The 21349-nt window shown below is 37.3% G+C and overlaps 1 protein-coding gene across 8 annotated transcripts in view; it reads right to left on the reverse strand.

Annotated features, from left to right (window-relative positions):
- Nucleotides 1–5023: 5023 nt before the first annotated feature.
- prdm16 (PR domain containing 16) overlaps nucleotides 5024–21349 on the reverse strand; it is a 216118-nt gene continuing 199792 nt past the window's right edge. For 7 of the 8 annotated variants that reach the window (XM_059503078.1, XM_059503077.1, XM_059503076.1 and 4 more), the window contains 7 exons: nucleotides 20472–20641; nucleotides 19417–19494; nucleotides 16095–16264; nucleotides 15427–15598; nucleotides 11804–12025; nucleotides 9623–9794; nucleotides 5024–8303 (listed from right to left, as the gene is read on the reverse strand). In XM_059503078.1, the coding sequence (XP_059359061.1) occupies nucleotides 8169–8303; nucleotides 9623–9794; nucleotides 11804–12025; nucleotides 15427–15598; nucleotides 16095–16264; nucleotides 19417–19494; nucleotides 20472–20641 (1119 nt within the window). In that variant the 3' untranslated portion in view covers nucleotides 5024–8168. The remainder of the gene's footprint in view (nucleotides 8304–9622; nucleotides 9795–11803; nucleotides 12026–15426; nucleotides 15599–16094; nucleotides 16265–19416; nucleotides 19495–20471; nucleotides 20642–21349) is intronic. The other variant, XM_059503080.1, reaches the window with a different exon arrangement.

Genomic DNA, 21349 nt, shown 5'->3' on the forward strand with positions numbered 1-21349 from the left:
AGAACTTCAAAATCACTCTCACGGACCTTTTCCTGGACTGTGGCCAGCTGGTGAAATGACCTCCCAATCTCAATTCGTACAGCTGAGTCTTAACTCATTTTCAAGAAACATCTAAAGACTCATCTTTTTCGCCTGCACTTAACCAACTAACACTAGCACTTTTCCTTTTCTTGTCTTTTCATTTAGAAAAAAAAAAAAAACCTGGCTATGTGTTCTATACTAGACTAATTGAGACTTGTCATGGCACTTGTATACTGTAGTTGTTCTCTTGTTGACCTGACTGCTTCTATTGTTCTCATTTGTAAATCGCTTTGGATAAAAGCGTCTGCTAAATGATTAAATGTAAATGTAAATGTAAATGTAAATAAATGATGACAATTTGGGTGAACTATCCCTTTAAAGAATGGCAAAATATCATTAAAACAATAATTTAACGCACTTTAAACTAAATCTTTTAATCTGATGTTATTAAAAATTACGTTTTCTTGTGTTAAAACTAGTGGTGGGCATAGATACATTTTTTTAATCTAGATTAATATCACTGTAATCTTGGAATTCATCTAGATTAATCTAGATTAAAATGGCTCATTTGAATTCTGCCTAAGGCATTCAGAATATGTATGCTACCCAGATAAAATAATGACTAAAAGTAACGTTAAGTCTTTGAGAACGGGTTTCTCAAGACAGGTGGTGCATTAGACCAGGGGCTCATCTCCTGTTTCCAAAATTCATCACAAAGTGCTTGCTGTAAACTAATTCCACGGTGCACAAGCTGCAAACAACCTTATGCCTGTTTCACACATAATCCGTCTGCAGTGCGTATGCGTTGCGTATTTTTTTATGCACCCATGTTAACGGATTCCAGCGTTCACGCGGTTGTGGTCCGTCAGTGAGTTCCAGGAGCGGTGCGTCTGCAGCAGTGCAGCGATCGTTAACGTACCGAGTAGCGGACTGCAAACACGTCCTGTGTGAAAGCACAATGAGTATGAGTCCGTGCTGCTTCAGCACCACATACGAAACACACACGGACTGCATACGCACTGCAGATCAAGTATGTGTGAAGCAAGCGTGCGTCTTGTCGAGGTTTCCATTGGGAAGCTTCTTTAAAAAAAAAAAATTCCCTGAAGCAAACCGGGCGGCTTCAGCTGCATCCATGTTAGCACGTCACGTTTGATGTGGTAATTTCACAGTAGTCATACACACAGGTTTAAAGACTCGTTCTCGCCCCCCTACAGTGCAATTCGGTTAGGCATACATCCGCGCTAAAATATCAAGGTGAAAGTCATCATAGCTCGTCTAGTATAGACCCAGCTCCCAACCCAAATTTGAGAATAGATTAACGGCGATATTTTTTTAATCGCCCTATAAGAGTCTCACGTTAACGCAGCACGTTAAAGCAGATAACGGCCCACCACTATCTAAAACCTAGTCATGAAAGTATAAGTAGACTTTTATTTTTTTAAGATTATTTTATGTACAAGTAAGGGTTTTTAAAATCACAAAATTTTATGATATATACACACTCACCTAAAGGATTATTAGGAACACCTGTTCAATTTCTCATTAATGCAATTATCTAATCAACCAATCACATGGCAGTTGCTTCAATGCATTTAGGGGTGTGGTCCTGGTCAAGACAATCTCCTGAACTCCAAACTGAATGTCAGAATGGGAAAGAAAGGTGATTAAAGCAATTTTTAGCGTGGCATAGGCTACAACAACAGAGAACCCCACCGGGTACCACTCATCTCCACTACAAATAGGAAAAAGAGGTTACAATTTGCACAAGCTCACCAAAATTGGACAGTTGAAGACTGGAAAAATGTTGCCTGGTCTGATGAGTCTCGATTTCTGTTGAGACATTCAGATGGTAGAGTCAGAATTTGGCGTAAACCGAATGAGAACATGGATCCATCATGCCTTGTTACCACTGTGCAGGCTGCTGGTGGTGGTTTAATGGTGTGGGGGATGTTTTCTTGGCACACTTTAGGCCCCTTAGTGCCAATTGGGCATCGTTTAAATGCCACGGCCTACCTGAGCATTGTTTCTGACCATGTCCATCCCTTTATGACCACCATGTACCCATCCTCTGATGGCTACTTCCAGCAGGATAATGCACCATGTCACAAAGCTCGAATCATTTCAAATTGGTTTCTTGAACATGACAATGAGTTCACTGTACTAAAATGGCCCCCACAGTCAACAGATCTCAACCCAATAAAGCATCTTTGGGATGTGGTGGATTGGGATCTTCATGCCCTGGATCTGCATCCCACAAATCTCCATCAACTGCAAGATGCTATCCCATCAATATGGGCCAACATTTCTAAAGAATCCTTTCAGCACCTTGTTGAATCAATGCCACATAGAATTAAGGCAGTTCTGAAGACAAAAAGGGGTCAAACACAGTATTAGTATGGTGTTGCTAATAATCCCTTAGGTTTGTGTATTTTAACATGTTACATGAGACTACAGCTGTTAGTAGCTAATATTTTACAGTTACACACTAGTTGCACTGTTTCACTTTGTAACGTCTGGCCCTCTAGCGGTTGATAAATAAACTACAAGTCAACTGCGGAGGAACATTGTTTGAGTTGTGCTTCGGCGTTGCGGATTAATCTAATTTCACACTGACACTTTTAAGTTCACAGGTGATTGACTTATAAGTGTAACTAACGGCAACATACATCCCCCGAGATATATATATGGAAAGATGGAAAAAGATAATTTTAAGACACAAGGCCTTTATTGAAGGCCACAATTTAATTTCTGAATTTCATATTTATAACTTATGCCTTTTGTATTATTTAATGAATGAATCTCATAAAATATATAAAACATTCCAAATTAATTTCTTTGGGTTTCTGTTACTTGATTGATGTCATTATCCAGTTATTCTAAATCACTGTCAAATTAATAAAATTTACAAAGAATATTTGATTTAGTATTTTACATTAATAACACCCGTTACAAGATAATTAAAATGATGTCAGACATACTTTATATACAGTATTCTGCAAAAATCAGATGATATCTGGCATAAGTTAACCTCAAGGAGCTTCTTGCCCCATTTTCATTTATTTGTTGGTTTCATTTATTTATTTGATCGATATTATTAAGAGCATTATTATTAAGGGCTAAACTTATATGTAAATGTTACAATTCAGCAGTAAATTAAAAGCTCACTATTCTTTAGGGGAGCAGGTTTATTTTGTTTTATTTTATTTCATCACTCATTTTTATCCAAAGCGACTTACAAATGAGGACAACAGAGGCAATCAATTGCAGTATTTAAATAACTAAAAACAGATCCAAAACTAAAAGCTAAAACTTTATAAATACTACCTATACATATTTTTAAAATAAAGAAATTAGATAAAAATGGCAAATGCATACAACAAAATTAAAGAACAAAAGGTATGAGTACAGTATAATAATGATTCTAACATAATATTATTTAATTTCCATTTAGTTTGTTGAAGTATTAAAATAACTCAAATGAAATAAATTTAAAACCTAATAAAAATCTATACAGACATAAAAAATTCTAACATAATTTAACTAAAATTCTAATAAATAACATATACAAATAATACAAATCAAACGGCAGTATAGTTTATCAGTAATCCTAAAAATAACACTGCCAAACACACATGCTAAAAAACAGCAACTTACACATAGTAAGAAATGGTTATACAATTTTTTATACCATCCATCCATCCATCCATCTTCTACCGCTTATCCGGGGCCGGGTCGCGGGGGCAGCAGTCTAAGCAGAGAACCCCAGACTTCCCTCTCCCTACACACTTCCTCCAGCTCTTCTGGGGGGACACCGAGGCGTTCCCAGGCCAGCCGGGAGACATAGTCTCTCCAGCGTGTCCTAGGTCTCCCCCGGGGTCTCCTCCCAGTGGGATGTGCCCGGAACACCTTCCCGGGAAGGCGTCCAGGAGGCATCCGGAACAGATGCCCGAGCCACCTCAGCTGACCCCTCTCGATGTGGAGGAGCAGCGGCTCTACTCTGAGCTCCTCCCGGGTGACTGAGCTTCTCACCCTATCTCTAAGGGATCGCCCAGCCACCCTGCGGAGAAAGCACATTTCGGCCGCCTGTATCCGGGATCTTGTCCTTTCGGTCATGACCCAAAGCTCATGACCATAGGTGAGAGTAGGAACGTAGATTGACCGGTAAATCGAGAGCTTCGCCTTGCGGCTCAGCTCTTTCTTCACCACGACAGACCGGTACATCGACCGCATTACTGCAGAAGCTGCACCGATCCGTCTGTCAATCTCCCGTTCCATCCTTCCCTCACTCGTGAACAAGACCCCAAGATACTTAAACTCCTCCACTTGAGGCAGGAACTCTCCACCAACCTGAAGTGGGCAAGCCACCCTTTTCCGACTGAGGACCATGGCCTCGGATTTGGAGGTGCTGATTCTCATCCCAGCCGCTTCACACTCGGCTGCAAACCGTCCCAGTTTTTTATACCAAATTACTAAATTAATTCAGATGGACACACTTTCCTTATTTTCTCAACAACAAATGGGCAAGCGCAGACACTGACAAGATACCAATTATTATTTTATTATTTTTTTTTAATTATTTAATTTTATTTAATTAAGATAATACATAGTTCAGTAAACCTTTACTTTTCTGGTGACTGATTTAATGCGTAAAAAAAAAAAATTGAAAAGTAACGGTCCTAGAACTGAGCCTTGAGGTATGAATAATCAAATCATACAATATTGTGATACAATATTATGTATGAATTAACTTTTATTTAACTTTATTTTATTTAATTGCACACCAACACATCATTTTACAACCTTGGGTTTTAAGAATCAATATTAATTTGTTAAAATGAAGATATTAAGCAAGAAGTTTCAAGAAAAAAAAATACTTAAAAATTTATATTGTTTGCCTAGATATCACCTCTGCAAATTTGGAACATTTTCACAAACATCTGGTACCCTCATTAAAACATACATCTACAGTACATTATTATAATGAATAAAAACAGCATTCATATAAAAAGCACACAGGTTTTTTTTTTATTGCATATCAATTTCATGTATAAATTCTTCATAGCATTGGAAAGATTACATTTGGTTTACATATCTATTCTACAGAATTAACATCAGAATCATGTGTTTTCCATGAAATTGCTCTAAAGTACATCCTCAGTAATCACAAGCATCAAAAAGAACTTCAGAATTTTCAGTATTATTCTACAATCCTTAAATTTTGTCATTATTTCTCTCCCACAAGCATATTGTTCAGTTCAATAACCATCTGCCCATAGTATTTAAGGCAGTGACAGGACTTAAAGTCAAACCTACTAACCTAACCACATGTACAATAAGTGCATCTACAAGTTCATTTTTTTTTTCTTTTTAATTTAAGATACACATTTCACAAATGGACACCATTATGACCTCTAAAGCACAATTCATGCACAATATTTTTAATAAACATAACAGAAGCAATATACAACTCATATCCAAATGAAACAAGCACCATCTATTTTCAAACCCATGTTTAAAATGAATTTTCAGACATATCAATGTCTTTTTTCTTTTTTTGAAATACTATACACTTTTCTTTTTTATATAGAAACCACAAATTATCTATGGTTTTTGAAATGGTACGTTTGTTTGCAATGTAACAGTGGGCCAAGGATATCTGCATTGTTCATGTTTTTGACCATTTTCCATGATTTGAACAGTGTGGGTCAATTTCTTCACCTACAGCGTTTGCGAAGTACAGTAGTATGTGACATGACTTCTCCATACTCGTAATCCCATTATATCCCCAGCAATCCTATGCATCAAACAGGCCTTTTACTCAAGGGTTTGAGTAAGTTATATAGTGAGGAGATACAGAATTAAATAGGTAAGATTACACAGTGATAGTATAATGAAATACAACACTGCCTAAAGTTTTTACACAGCGTTATCAAGCAGATGGATTCTCTGTGAAAGGCCAGTCAAGTCCATGGTGCCTGGTTTGTGTTTGCAGTGGAAACACAATATTTCTTATGTTCAAAACCAACCAAGTTCTTCTAACAACGCTTGAATGTATTTTTCTGTTTTTATTTGAAAGCATCTGATAAAAATGCCTGTTTGACCAAAGAGTTAAAGTGCTTGTTAAAACCAGCCTTGCTTAGAAAATTTCATTAAAATCAGTATTAAGGTGTAAAAGAAAGTATGAACTAGCCAGACAGGGGTATGTGTTCGATTTAAGTGCTGATTTCAGAGAGTTATTAAACATCCAGAAAGAAGTGAGGAGAGTATGAGTTCCTGACCAAAAAAACATTCAATCCAGAGAAGGTAAGTCTGACTCCTAACCTACGTATTAAATCTACTCTACACATTCATGATATGCATTCAGCTGTTTATGATTCATTCGCTGGCTTCACAGTTCAGGAATTGGATGAGGACTCATGGATTTGGGCACCTCTCTATGCTCTTGTGAATGAATGAATGAATGAATTGCTTATGGTGTCTCTTCTGGGATGCAAATATTAAGTACTTGAATAACGCAGAATTAGACATGATATTTAGGACTGGATAATGTATATGGCTCTTCCCAAACATATGGAACATTGAAAACATGCGATTTTAACCCAGAGATACACTGTCGACCCATTTCCTTTATGAAGATGCTTAAAATGTGTAACAATGTCAACATATAATGCCCCCTCTATTGAGTTACCTGATATTGTAGTCAAAAATTTGTTTTTTCCTTAAATCACACAGTGCCTACTTTTTTAAATGGTTGAACTGATGCATCATAAAGCAGACTTGATGATTATGTGCTCATAATATAAACGCATTGTTTAATAACTCAGATTTTGGCAACTTGCTTCTTTACGAAGAGCTTGAACAATTCAGAATTTCCATGATATTTCAGTAATTTCATTCCTTCAAACAAGTGGGTAATTTTTTCTTCATTTTTCATTAATCAAAAAACCAAAAAAACAACAACAAAAAAACTAAATAAATACAAAATAAACACTCATCAATGTAAGTAGCAACAGCAGAAAAAAAAAAAAAAACCTACAGCGGAGGCGACCACTCTGGAAAATGATTGTCAAAAAAAAAGGGGGATTATTTGGCACACAACGCTCTCTGCTACCAATGGTTAACTTAGTTTGTACATCATACAACAATATTGTACAAATTTGGTCCTTCACTAAGAATTATATTAACATTTAAGCACAGATGTGCTTAAAAAGAAACAATACTGTTTACTGAAAAACAATTCCCATAGAAAAAAAAAAATATTACTCAATGCAAGAAAAAGAGAAAAGTTTTCCAATTGCCCCACTGGAGAATAATTTAACTTTTAAAAAAAAAAAAAAAACTTTCCGTTGGGACTAAAGAGCTAAGATATTTACCATAACAACAATAATTACAATGACCGTGATGCCGATGCGTGATTTATCGTATGAAGATCCGGCTGGGGACGAGACAAGATCGCACAGCCCAACACAAATCTCAGAGGTTTCCCAGTGACTTCCAGCATTTGCTTTTTGAGACAGTGGCTTAGAAACGGCATTGAGCCTTCAGGGGAAAGTTAGCATGCTAGTTGTGGGCTAGACTTAAGTGCTTCTATTGCCATTGGAAATAAATGTTGATGTCTACTGTAGTGATCTACTGTAAGACTTCGACTGAGTTAATAGAAAAGGAAACCTTGGTACAGTGCTGTAGAAAATCAATGTGAGAATGGAATGCTGTGTAGAAACATTTCAAATCTCCAGTTGAAGAAACCCTCAACCACCCTGTCCACTCTTGGACTCCTCAGAGAAGACCCTCGAGAGCAGTCTCTAAGAAATGCATATCATTGAAAATGAGGTGGAGAGGTGATTTGAGAGACATTTCAATTCATGGCTGCCTCTTGAATCAGCGGATGTGGAGGGAACTTCACTATAGTGGCTAGTTGCAGACAGCAAAGATGCTGTATGGCTGGGATTTGCTGATTTCCTTCACGGTTTTAAAACTCTCCCGTCTGTGTTTCACTCAACAGTACGTTCTCCTCCTTGCGAGCATAGTGGTGGTTCGTCTACTGTTGCATTGCTGGTCTTCACAAGCTCTTTTTGACGCATCTTCGTGTTGGTCTCTTGCCCTCTCCTCCTTTCTCCCTCCATCTCTCTTTTGTCTTGTTGGTGTTCTCAGATGTTGTTGAGGGGGTGAAAGGAGCTCGTCTCCGACGGCCCTCCTCCCATGTTGAGCCAGGCATCCAAGGAGTTCTGGGAGGATGAATGCAGATTGGTGTTCTCAGACAGAGAGAGCATCATTGCATAAGCCTGGATGGAGAAAAGGAGGACAGTTCAATCGCAAAGCCAAAACAGTCATCATCTGTTATCAAGGGCTTGTGCACTTCAGAAGTTAGCATGTGCTGTATTCATAAATAGACAATTTATCAGTCATTATTTACTCTTTCCACAGCCGCATGCATGTTTTCTGTTGAGCATTCAGGAGCTCAAAATAACAAGACAACAGCATTTGGATTCGGAAACAATGCAAAATAAACTAGAAATTATTTAAATGATTTCATACATGAATTCAAAAGCTGACTTTTTCCTGTCAATGCACAATAATAAAAGGACAACCATTAACTGGTACGTAAGATACACACATAAGACATGTAACATGAGGACAGGATAAAGTTATAAATGCAAGAAAATGAAATAGAAAGATAAGTGTTAGTTATGTTAATGCCATTCAGTTAATATTTTTTGTTATCAATGTTGAACATTGAAAATATTATTTCTAAAACAAAATGAAAAATGACAATGATTAGGAAGAGCAAAATCTGCATGTAGTTTCATTATAATCAAAAATTTCATATTTTAAATCTACAATCTCAATTTCAAAGAAACCTTAACCTCACTATATATATATATATAAATATATATATATAGTCAATTTGAGTATAATATTAGCATATGCATATACTATAATGCATAACATATTTACTTGAAACATCCCTCATATTTCAAAATTAATATATTCATAATTAAGTATCACATTTGCATGTTTAAAGTACTCTGACATTGGTATGCAATCAATTTAACTGAAATAATTTTATGATTTAATTACTTATTAGCTTTTCATTAACTCAAAAACCCCAGTTTAAGAAACCTTGCTGCAATGAAAAGTTTAATGCACGTAATTTTGCCGAATCACAATGAGTGGGATATATTTTCTTTCTCTTTGTATTTTTATATCAATATGGTATAAAATTATCCTATTTAAATCAATGCGATAAATGAGTAATCTAAAAGAAATCAAAAAGTAGTCTTAAGTAGTCTGATCGTCTAAAAGGTGTAATTATTACAATACTAACTACACTTTTTGTCATGTAATTTGGAATCAGTAACAGACTACAATTTGTATCTATTTAGCTAACCTAAAACCTAAATCTATTATTATTTATTATAGTGTACATATGCATATATAGTCTACCACAAAACCCCTGGTTGGGAAGCTCAAAAAAAACTTTTTTTGTCCATATTCATAATATGCTCTTTGACTCTCATTCTTTGTCTTGCCGCTTGCGTGACGGGGCAGATATGGGCTCATGGCATGGTGGCAGCTCTCTGGAGCAGGTACGGTCACATACCTGTGTTTTAGCCTGCCTGAAAAGTGTTGCTTTCAGTGCCTCCGACTCTACCGAGGTGCTAAAAATGTCTTTAATGTCATAGGGCTCCTCGCCAGCCTTTTGGAACTCCAGGCCTTTGGGGAAACCAGCCAGAGGTTCCAGATCTAATAGGCCTGCTTCCTCCTCAATACACCTGTACCGGGATAGGGAGGGGTGTGGAGAGGGGAGGGACCCTCAATTAGCCCAACATCCGCAATCTAAATATCGGAACTGGATGCATTTGAGGAGCATGCAGTGGATGAGATGGTGGCAGAACATGGAAATTACAAGTGGTCATCACACTACCGGACGGAAGCACAAAACGAATGGACATTCAAGTACAAGAACTCTATCCATCTCTCTCTCCATGCAGAATTGAACGAGATGCTGGGAAAAACGGAATAAGCCTCCATTGCATTTGGAAAAAAACACCGATCATTGAAACATTCCAGCGGCATTCCAGCAGAAATTCTATTTAGGATGAGGACAGCAAAGGAGAGAACAGAAATGCAATTTTTTAAATTCTATTGAATTGTATGGGTGCAAAATTGATTGTTTTCTTTGTTTTGGCAAGCCAGAGTTTCAATGATTTAGCAGACAGATGACTAGATGCTGATTAGTTGTGTTAGTTTAAGATGACTGACAGACAATGAGGGATCACAGCAGCAAACATTATGTGAAACAACATTTGTGTTGATTTAGAACATGCAACATACAGTAAGCAGACACTCAGCATTCTGAGATTACCTGCTTTATCAACGTTATGTATAGTTATGCCTTCGGGAACAGGCTTATTTATTTATTTTAACCCTCACTGGGTTTTGGAACAGATCTGTTGTGTTGAATGCCCATTGTGTACTTCTGATGTTATATACGATCAGTTCTCATTCTCTACAAATTCTGATCTTAAATAAACACTCAACCAAAACTGAATCCATTTCACTTTATAAAATTTAACTTTACAAGATTATAAGTAAGCCAAGAGTTTGGAATAATTACTTTTCTTTTTTTCTCCCATGCTCACAAATGCTGCATTAATTTAATCAGAAATACAGCAAAAACTATATATATATATATATATATATAAATACAGTTTTAAATAGTGTGGTCAAAGGATTAATCGCAATTAATCGCATCTAAAATAAAAGCTTTGTTTACATAATAATTGAGTGTGAACTGTGCATATGTGTAAATATGTGTACATATTTACATAATGTAAAATATAATAAATATATGTTTTATGTTTTACTTTATGTGTGTGTATTTATATACACATAATAAATAAACTACACATGCATACAGGATGTAAACAAAAACTTTTATTTTGGATGCAATTAATGTTTTGACAGCACTCATTTTAATATATTTTACAGTTACATTATCCTTTAGAAATCATTGTAATATGCTGATTTGCTGCTCAAGACATTTATTATTATTATTATTATCAGTGTTGCTGCATACTTTTGTGTAAATCATGATACTCTAGTATTTTGATGATGCATTTTGTATTGTATTTTGAAGTTTCACTGAATTTATTTGAAACAGAAATCTTCTGTGTCATTGTAAATGCCTTTACTGTCAATTTCGATCAATTTCATGCACCCTTGTAGAACAAAATCTATCACCGGAATACATTTTCATTATACATTAAATTTTATATCAATTCAAAATAATATGAATAAATTAATTTTAAAATACATGACGGTAGAAACGTTCTTTTAAATGGTAATAATTCATAATATTATTGTTTTACTGTATTTTTGATTTAATAAATGCAGCCTTGAAAGCATAAGAGACCTTTTTCAGCAACAACATATTTTTTTATTATTTCAAATTTTTGATTAGTAGTGTACATACATTTTATATACATATTATTAAAAAGCCAGATTGCAAATTGAATTAATGATAAATACACTACTCATACAACTTTCTTAAAGTCAACATGAGATCAACATGAATGTTTCTGTTTATTGTTTTATTGCTTGATTATATTGGTTCTTCGTTCTTTTTTTTATTTTACGTTGCAGTAAAATGTATTGAAAAACTTGACTTTCACAAATAATAGAAAGGCAGGATTTGAATTCTGTATCTTTTGTGGGTTTGAGTGTTGATTTAGGTGAGAGTTGCCCTGTTTAAGCTCTTCTCCAGATGTGTTTGGCTGACCTGCGCGTGTGTTCATAAGACATAGGGAGAGCAGTCGGCTCCTCGTCCTCGTCGTAGGTGCCCTGCACCATAGTGGCGGGAGAGACCGTCTCGTCCTGTGACTTTTCTGTCAACGAGCCTTCCTCGTCTTCATCATCTCCCTCCATCTCCTCATCTTCCTCCACCAGTTTTGAGGTGGTGTGAGCGTGACTCTGAGGCTCCTCCTCCTCCGTCAACTCTGATCTGTAATGCAAACAGTCGTCATTTAGTTTTACATATGACCATTTTCATCATCATTTTGATGCTTTGAATTCAACAGGCTGATTTTACTACTGTACTTTTAACATCTCTATATGTAAACAACATCTGTTAATACTGGAGAAGCTCTTTGCAAACAAAATTTGTAAATATAACAATTTGAATACTTGGATTTTGAATACTAAACATTTGCTGAAAAGTCACAGCAAAAATCTTTTTTCTTAATCAGCATTTTTGTCATGACAAATCCCCCAATTATCATTATAATTTTTATTTTTTTTTACATTTTTTTGTAAATGTAAATGTATCTCATTTTAATGATCTTTAGAAGATGCACTGATTGTTTTTTTTTGCGGTGTGATTTCTGCATGAGTTTAAATTCCATTAACTGTGCAGGTGGATTGTTCATATGACTACATCATCCTGTTTTATATAAAAAAGAAAAATACTTTTCCCCCATGATGTGGCCCCTTTAAAAATACCCAGTTCTTATAAGGTTTTTTTTTTTTTTTTTTTTTTTTTTTTTTAGGGAAACAATATCCCTTGAAGAAGGAACACTCTTAAAAATAAAGGTGCTTACAAGTTCTTCACAGAGATGCCAACAGAAGAACCATTTTTGGTTCCACAAAGAACCATTCAGTCAAAGGTTCTTCAAAGAACAATCTCTTTCTTACCTTTTTATAATCTGATGAACCTTCTTTCGCCGCAAATAATCTTTTGAGAAACAGAAATGTTAAAGGTTCTTTAAGGAACCATTTAGACAAAAAAGTTTCTCCCATGGCATTGTGAAGCACCTTTATTTTTAAGAGCGAAGGTTCCTGTTATCATCTTGCTTTTTCCCATCTGAGTTTCAACCAACTTTAAACACTTTTTATACCTTTATACCTTAATGTGTTGCACATTTGAGAAATTCCTTTACCAAATTTCTAATGGCCACTGGCGATTGAGTTTTTATGTCCTTGGGCAATGGAGACAACTATGACATCTAATTACACCTCGCAAAATACCAGATAAAATAATAAGCTATTTTTACCCAGAGAGTTCTCTCATCATAATCTGACTGCCAAATATCAGTGCTGCTGTGCTGCTCTCTGGGTTGCCATCCATCATTATGGACTGGGCAGTAATTCTCCTGCCTGGCCGGAGCTCGAAAACACAGATCCACGAGTGACAAACACACCCATTTTGCAATTAATGACAGACGTTTCTTGCGAGCGTGTCGATGATGAATTGGCTAATTTCAGAGAAGCGAGACAGAGCGAGCTAGACAGGTCACGAGCAATCATCATGGTTTGTCTCACTGCCACCGAGTTCCAGAGAAAACGGTTGTTCTGCAAAGCAGCTATCAGCACCGCGCCGTTCCACTACCTCTCTTTTTCCAAATGTTTCAGCTTATGATGTCATTGCACGCACCCCTCCAAAGTCGCTTTTACTGCTGCGCTCTGAAACGAACTTCTATTGAGGCAGATGAATGTCAAGCGAGAGGAGGAGGAGGAGGAAGAGGGGGTCGTAAGGTGGGTGGTTAAGCTATGTGAGGTGTAGACTTACCAAAAACAAGAAGAACTGCTTGTTTCCCATTTTCCATCATGCTCAAATATCCCATAATCAAATTTGCCCTGGCCTGAGAGAAAGTCCATGCCACGTGGGAGACAGCAGCGGTCCTGCCACAGACCTGCGCTTTGTCTCTCAGTCTAAACATGTCAGAGCGCTGTTTGCGTTTGCTGCGAGGAAGGGGGGCTCCGTCAATGCAGCGCACAGATAAATGTCTCAGTCTGAGGGTCCCATGATAGGGCGAAACCTGCAGCCCCCTACGAACTGACAGTCAAACTCAGTCAGAGAGACCAGACGCACGCACTCTGAAACAATGTTAACCCAGCTGCAGGAAAATCATGCTTCTCTATATAGTGAAACTTTTCCAACTTTTTTCCAGTCACGGAGGAAAAGAAAAGGAATAGTACTTGAATTTCTCATTCATAGCTCATTAGATTTAATGGAGTTCTTCATTTAAGGATCAACTTTGTCTCAGATTTTCAACATTCCTTGGGAGTAATAAGTGTTTGACGTGCAGTAGAGCATAAAAAGCACACATTTTCTCAGTTTGAGCATCAACTATGTTTTAATTGTTTCTCTGAAAATGCCTTATACAGGAGAAAATAAGGTTAAATGAGACAATTGTTGTCGTCAGTGTTGGGGGAGTTACGTAATCAGATTACTTTTCTAGGAAAGTAATGCATTACTTTTAAAGTTACTTTTTCACAAGTTACTTGGTTTTCCCATTTATTCACTGACATGTCTCCTGTCCTGTGTTGAGAGAAATCTGGAGTGAGGTGCAGAGGTTCTTCCTCCAGCACTTTTGCTGTGAAGTGGCCTTTACAGTTGCCAAAAATATAAGTTTTGGATTTTTGTTAAAAATAAATAAGCAAGCCCATCTCAGGTCACAAAAGTAATGCAAAAGTAACAATACATTGCTTTCTTTAAAAAGAAACTGAATAACGCAGTAAGTAACTAATCTCATTGCTTTATAGGAGAAACAAATGAGATATGACTTTTGTATTATTTCCTACAGAGTAAAAAAGACAGAAGAAGAAATTAGTTCCACCATGAATGCAGACTGGCTGCCCAAGAGTGACAGAAAGCAAGAGAGAAACGGGCAAACGTCATGAAATAAGACGCATGAGCGCATAGGGGAATGTTGCAGCTGCCTGTCCATTTGAAGGGAGTGTTTCTCAGAGGCTGATTTGCAGGGAGACAAAACACAGCACTTATTTGAATTACAGATATTAAAATGCCAGGCCTGCTTGTACGATTCAAGACAGGACTATTGATCCCAGATGGCAGTGTGAGGTTTCGACCCAAGCCAGACCCTCCAAGCGATGAGGCAGAGGCATCGGGTCTATGCTGGAGTGTGGAGGAACCGGCAAAATTGAGGAGGACCAATTACGCGTCTAAACAAGAATGCATATGTTCGACCATTCATACTGTATGCAGTTGTCTGTGTGAATCACCTAAACCAAACTCTGAGCAACGTGAACCTGGCCACACACGGAAAGTCATCCATGCTACCGGTTCATGAATCTGGCAGTAATGAGCTTTTGTTTGGTGTTTTCATAAGCCGATGGAATGTGCTCCCTGATGTGTATCTGGCTGTGCTTAATGCAGAACAGAACTCAACAAGGTGAAATGACTCATTGAGATGTCCCGTCCCTCTGCTGACTGAACTCCGGGACATCCGCGGGTGGCTGAGCAGTACCACAGTCCTCCACTAGAGGACAGACTGTAACTTCAGGACTGAGCATTTCTGACTCTGACAGGTTATGCTGTTTGTTGCCATAGCTTCAAAATATATCCTGTGCATGTGTGTGCTGTGTGTGTGTGCGAGCTCGTACCTTTTCTCCGAGGAGCTACAGGCCTGGTTCAGCTCACTATTGGAGATGAAGTTCCTAATCTCTGAGAAATAGGAGTCCTCCTTCTCATCCAAAAGTGCATGATTGTCAGACTCAGAGTTCGGTGAGGAAATATTTGTTCCTAAATTTGAGAGGATCCCAGACTGCTGACTCACTACAACAAATAAGTAGAAAAATATATAGATTAATAAATTATTTACTAAACATTTTAAACAAGAAAGAGAAAAAAATCCAACTGTAGGTTATAAGGTTCCACCTTTTTTTTATTTTTTATTTTTTTTATTCACTTATATTTTATATTTATTATGGTCACACTTTATCTTAAGGTTCAATTCTCACCATTAGCTATGACTTTTGCCTCAAAATATGCATGCTAATAAGCCACTAAATAGTGAGAATTGGCCCCTAAGTATTAACTTTATTATTTAATAACATCTGCACATTTATTTATTTTAAGATATTTTTTAGCATTAATCATTTTCAAGTAAATAAAAATATTACAGTCATGTGGAATGTAGGTCAAATGTGTAGTTTATCTTAAATAAATAAGCAAGTAAAGAAATAAATAAAGGCATCTTAGATTTGCGTTCCAAATGAAAATATATTTAAATCATTAGAAATTATTTAGAGTAAAGTGAAACTGATTTTACCTGGAATATTCTCATGTTCATGTTTCTTTAAATGGCGGTCCAGATTGGTCTGTTGACCGAAGCAGCGATTGCAAAGGTGGCACTTGAAAGGCTTTTCCTTGTTGTGAATGTTACGAACATGTCGCTGGAGGTTGGAGGAGATGCTGAATGAACGGTCACAGTATTTGCATCTACGCGGGAGAAAAGCACAAGTCAAATCAATCTTATATGAGGTTTCTTCTGGGCTGAAACAATAATAAAAAGCTGTAAAATATCGGTGTGCACACTGACACCATTTTGGGGCTTGTATGCATGCTTTAAACATTCTGAAAAATTGGCCATGAGCCATATTTTAGTATAATGTATCCTGTATTGTACTTTCATAATGCTTGGTGACAATGATGTGTTTCGCGGGATAAAGCACATATTTTGGAAGATTTAAAAGTGCACGTTTTTTGAAAACTGTTTCCATATAAACAGCCAATACGGGAATCTTTGAAAACGGTGACGTCATGCGTGTGTGTAGTACATGTTAGGTATGTAGACATGCAGTACGTGATTTTAAAGGCAAGCGCGAACAAACATACACAAGAATGGCTGAACACATGGTACTGTTGTTGCAGCAAAGTGTAGATTTACTTCATGCATCATAAAAGACATATAATCGTAATTTCCCGACAGATAGTGTTTACTAACAAGGTGACAGCGCCATCTACTGGCCTGTCATACGTAATACATCGTTTTTGGCCGTGTTCGTGGATATGTGTAAATGAGATTCGTTTTGAAAACGTTGTCGTGTATATGTGAAACTTTTTAAAAACGCAAGGGAAAAACGTTCATTTTTGCCTACATCCTTGTCGTGTAAACGTAGCCTAATTTAACTATTTTCTTTTCCCAGAAAGCTCTTATTTCAATTTTTGCATGAAAACAAACACCCCCTTGTGTCCTTTCAAGACTCGTTGTTTTGCATCATGATTTTCCTTCATGTAAGCCAAAGAAATGTTCTTTGTGGTCTTGTAAACAAAATAAAGTACACTTCCCTGTTTTGATATTCCTCATTTTAATATATATTCAGTATTAAATATGAGATGTCCTCAGTGTGTTAGCATGTCTCAACAGTCATGGTTCGGCTCTCTGTAGCTCACTTGTTCGCAATGTCAGATTAGCCAGAATAGGCAGGGGAACATCAATTTAATGTGCTGATAAACAAACATCACAGCGAGGCAGTGTCAGGAGTTCGCCAGACAGTGCCTTCTTTGTTGGGTGGCCGGCATAGCTTAGACACCCTCGGTCGCTGCAAAGTTGACTTTCAGGGCTAATTGCTTTGGGAAAATCGCTCGTCATCAAGTGCTCAGAATCAAGATGCAGGCCTCTTTTTATGTTTCAGTTTATTTTGCGAGCAAATGTGTGCGCGCTTCTGCACGACCCGATTTTCCAGACTTGGCACATCATGGTTCATAGAGAATGGTAAAACGCCAAGACAACGTTCCTTTTTTTTTTTTTTAAGTCAGTCTTTTCTACCCCCCATTTTGTTTATTTTCATTACTTGGTCCAGTAAATTACTTCATCATCTTTGTTCTTTTTTTCTCTGTTACAATGACTGTACATGAAGCGTTACAATCCGAATGGGGTCTTTCAATGGTCAGACCTAGTGGGCCAATTTCGCTGCATAGAGTAGCTGATAGCATCTACAGCAGGCAAATAACCTTCTACAATGAAGCCTGAAGCCGGCCTACTCTGATATTGGCCTGACTCTGCCCTTTTTTGCTGAAAGTAAGATGGGGAGATGCTGATGATGTCTGCTATTTGTTAGGGTAAATTGTTTCTAAATGAACTAATCAGTGGATTGTTGTGAAGGAGCCAAGCATGTAGCACTCATGTCCCACAGGAGGCTCTCTATCTCATTGAGTGTGTTCACAGAGCTCTATGGTAGATTTGTAGAACTCAAAGAGGGGTTTGATTCCGCCTGACCCTTTTTGTACGCTAAGAAAAACTAGTGTGAAACTGATATACATGTTACAGAACTACCAAATGTTTTACGATGAACGGTACGATGAAATAAACTACATTTATAAACTTTCTGTGATGCTAGAGTATTCACATTGCTATGTTTTTAGGGTGTTTTTATGCGTTTTACACTGTAGTTGCTACAGTATGACATTGCAGGTTCTGGGTAGTTGTTACAGTACGTGGTTGCTTGCTTGCTTTCATCTTATCATCTGCTAAGCAAAAATCTTATGTGTAATAACACACCTTTACAAGCGGAAGAATGTGAGGTAAAATTCATGTCTGATGCACGTCACATTATATTACTTATGGTCAAGGGTTTGCTGAAATCCCTAACTCTGAAGCACCACTATTAAGAGTTTTTCCCTCGTAAATGACTGATTTCACTTAAATGTGTTCAGAAAGTGGACTGTTACGAAGATTTTGGCAGTAAAGGTGTTTCTTGTCTTACATCTTAGTCATGCCTGGGTCAAAATATCACTTAAAACTTTGAAAGCCCCTCGATTCCAAAGTGCCCTCATCACCCTCATAGAGGACTTTCCACAGCTGGTTAGAAGCCAAATCAATGATAATTAAGCCGTTCTATAAACAGAGCATGGATGTCTCCAGGGTGCTATTACCAGCCAACATTGTCCAGAGCTTGCTCTACCTCCAAAACATCTGCGCAGACAGAATCAATCTTTTTTCTTTTTTGATTGCGCTGCCTCTAATGTCTCATGTCTTTCATTGTTTCTATGTTATATTTCTCAGAATCAGCAACGTTTACAGTATATAGCAAAGCAATATGCAAGAATACATCTCATGTACTGATCACATAACCTAAAAATTGTCAGTGTGAGTTTTTGTATCTACTTGTATATCAGTCTGGGAACATCAAGCATGAGTACAATCTATTTCTCATGTTTGTTTTTTTTGTTTTTTTAAGCAGGTAAGATTCAAGTGGGAATAAACCTTTGGATTAAGAAGTGATGTGGAATGGTTGGATTTTCAGCTATATTGTTTGTGTTGGATGACTATCTGGCCCTGCACCAAAAGCTAAGTAAAGTTACTTGAATGTATGCATATGTGATAGAAAAAGTAAAGTTCTGTTCCAAAAACCTACAACATAGCCACATTTCCAATACAAGTGCAATTCTAATTCTAATAATAATTAGCAAATCATTTGCGGTCTACTTTTATGCAGTAAATTATCATGTCATTGGCTTAGCAACATGCTAATGCCAAACTACTGCATTAAATTGTGAGGTAAATCTCAAGGTACAAAGCTTGAGAATTTCAATATTGCATTAGTGTGCGTGTGTGTGTGAGAAAGAGTGAAGATCTAAGAGGGGCTTACCTGTAGGGTTGTTCTCCTGTGTGTGTTCGTAAGTGCCTTGTAAGATTAGCTGACCTGGGAAAGATTTTCCCACAGTACCTGCAAAGAATGAAAACTAGACTTTGATACAGTTGTCCAGCATTGTTACAACTCCCATATTCAGAGGGGTTTAACTCATTGTCTGGGCATATTCAATGTCAGTTTTAGATGAATAATAAAGCAAATCCAGAGTATTTATAAACTTTTTCTATTTTCTATTTTATTTATTGGTTAAGGTCATCAGAAATTTTCACACGTTAAAAAATAAATACGACCTAACGTTATGTCAATCACAATTACACACTGCCTCCGAAATGTAACGTCCGTCATAAAAAAATTCTGATCGGGTTCGATTTTTTCAATTTCAATCATCCGTAGCAAGCATTTTGTTAGGTGTTTTGACAGTTCACAGCCACCGTTCAAGCGAACGCCAAAATCGCGCCAAATGGCGAATGTCAAATTCATCCACTCTGCTCGCAGCAAAAACCACCGTAAAGATCCTTGCACAAAGAGTTCACAAAAATTGGTAGTCTTCTTTTTAATTTGTGGCTCTAGTATCGCTGAAAAACATAGCATCAAACTGAGCCACTGGCATTCAGAACTAAACTTTGAATCGCCCGGGATAACCCCACTCCTTCTGAGGGGGAACTCTCCTTCCTCTCTATATCTCAGTATTGGATGGACCCGATATTGCCTCTCCTTTTCTCTTTTTAAAAAGCGAGAAGACAACAGAATCATCCTCACCGCTTGAAGACTCTATTTAATGCTGTTTTGTGAATTGTATCACAACTGATTAATTAATACGCATCAGACTCAGTGTGCAAGGTTTCTGTGCATGACAAATTTTTTTAGATTTCGAATACGAAAAAATGCAGACAAAATTTTGGATTCAGTGTGTGAAGCAACCTTTAGGTGTGTATTAATGTGTTGATGTATAACTCTAAATACGATGATGTTAGAAATGATTTAAATAAAGCTGCAGAGTTAAAGGAATCCTGTAAGGATGTGTTTTCTCTTGTTTCATGAGTGGCGCTCACCTGCAGGTGTATCGCTCCTTGCCTTTGCGTAAGATAGCATCGGAGAGAGAGGGAGGCGGGGAGCGGAAGTTAAAAAGGTGGTGTGAGGAGTGCTGGAGAGAATTGGGAGCATCCAGTTTCAGAGCGCTGAAGCTTTCCAATTTCTCAGTCATGTTTTCCATCGCAGACACCTGAGGAGAGAACATGAGGCGAGTTCAGAGAGGAATACTCTGTGTTTGATGCACAGCTCAGGGGCTCATTTAATCAGAAACTTCTCTTGAATTGATTTTGTGTGAGATTAGAAGCCATCTGGGAGTAAGAAACTTTTTTGTTGTTGTTTTTTTTTTGTTTAGGGCAGATGCATGAAGAACAAAATAAAAGAAGTGGTGAGGAATTCTGACTGAGATCCTAGGAGTTCGCATCATAACCAGACAGGATGGAAAGCTGGAGGAAGTTATATATCAGTAGGTCGAGTCTTGATTGTGCTGTTCAAGAGTGACCTCCCTAACCTATGGCACGTTGGCAGCCACTCGAGCAGCCCCTTTGGGAGCCCCCGGCTCCTACTTTGTTCCCAACAAATCTCTGAGAGAAGCGTCTGAATGAGCCATTCACTTCCATGAGCGGTAACCATACAATGCAGTTTAAGATACCCCTCGCTGATAGTACTTCCCCTGCTGCATAACAAAGGGTTTGCTATGCAGCTCTATGGCCAAAAACAGCTTATATCCTTCCTAAATTTGGATATGGAGAAACACAGAGACATACAGTTTTTTTTTTTTTACTATTATTTACACTTCTCAATATCACCTTGATTCTCTTAGTGTTTTAGTCTAGAATATTACCAGGCAATGGTGCTAATGATAATGCATATACCTTTAAATATCCATGGTCGCATATTT

The sequence above is a fragment of the Carassius carassius genome, chromosome 21, assembly GCF_963082965.1.
Source record: "Carassius carassius chromosome 21, fCarCar2.1, whole genome shotgun sequence".
NCBI classification, from domain to species: Eukaryota; Metazoa; Chordata; class Actinopteri; order Cypriniformes; family Cyprinidae; genus Carassius; species Carassius carassius.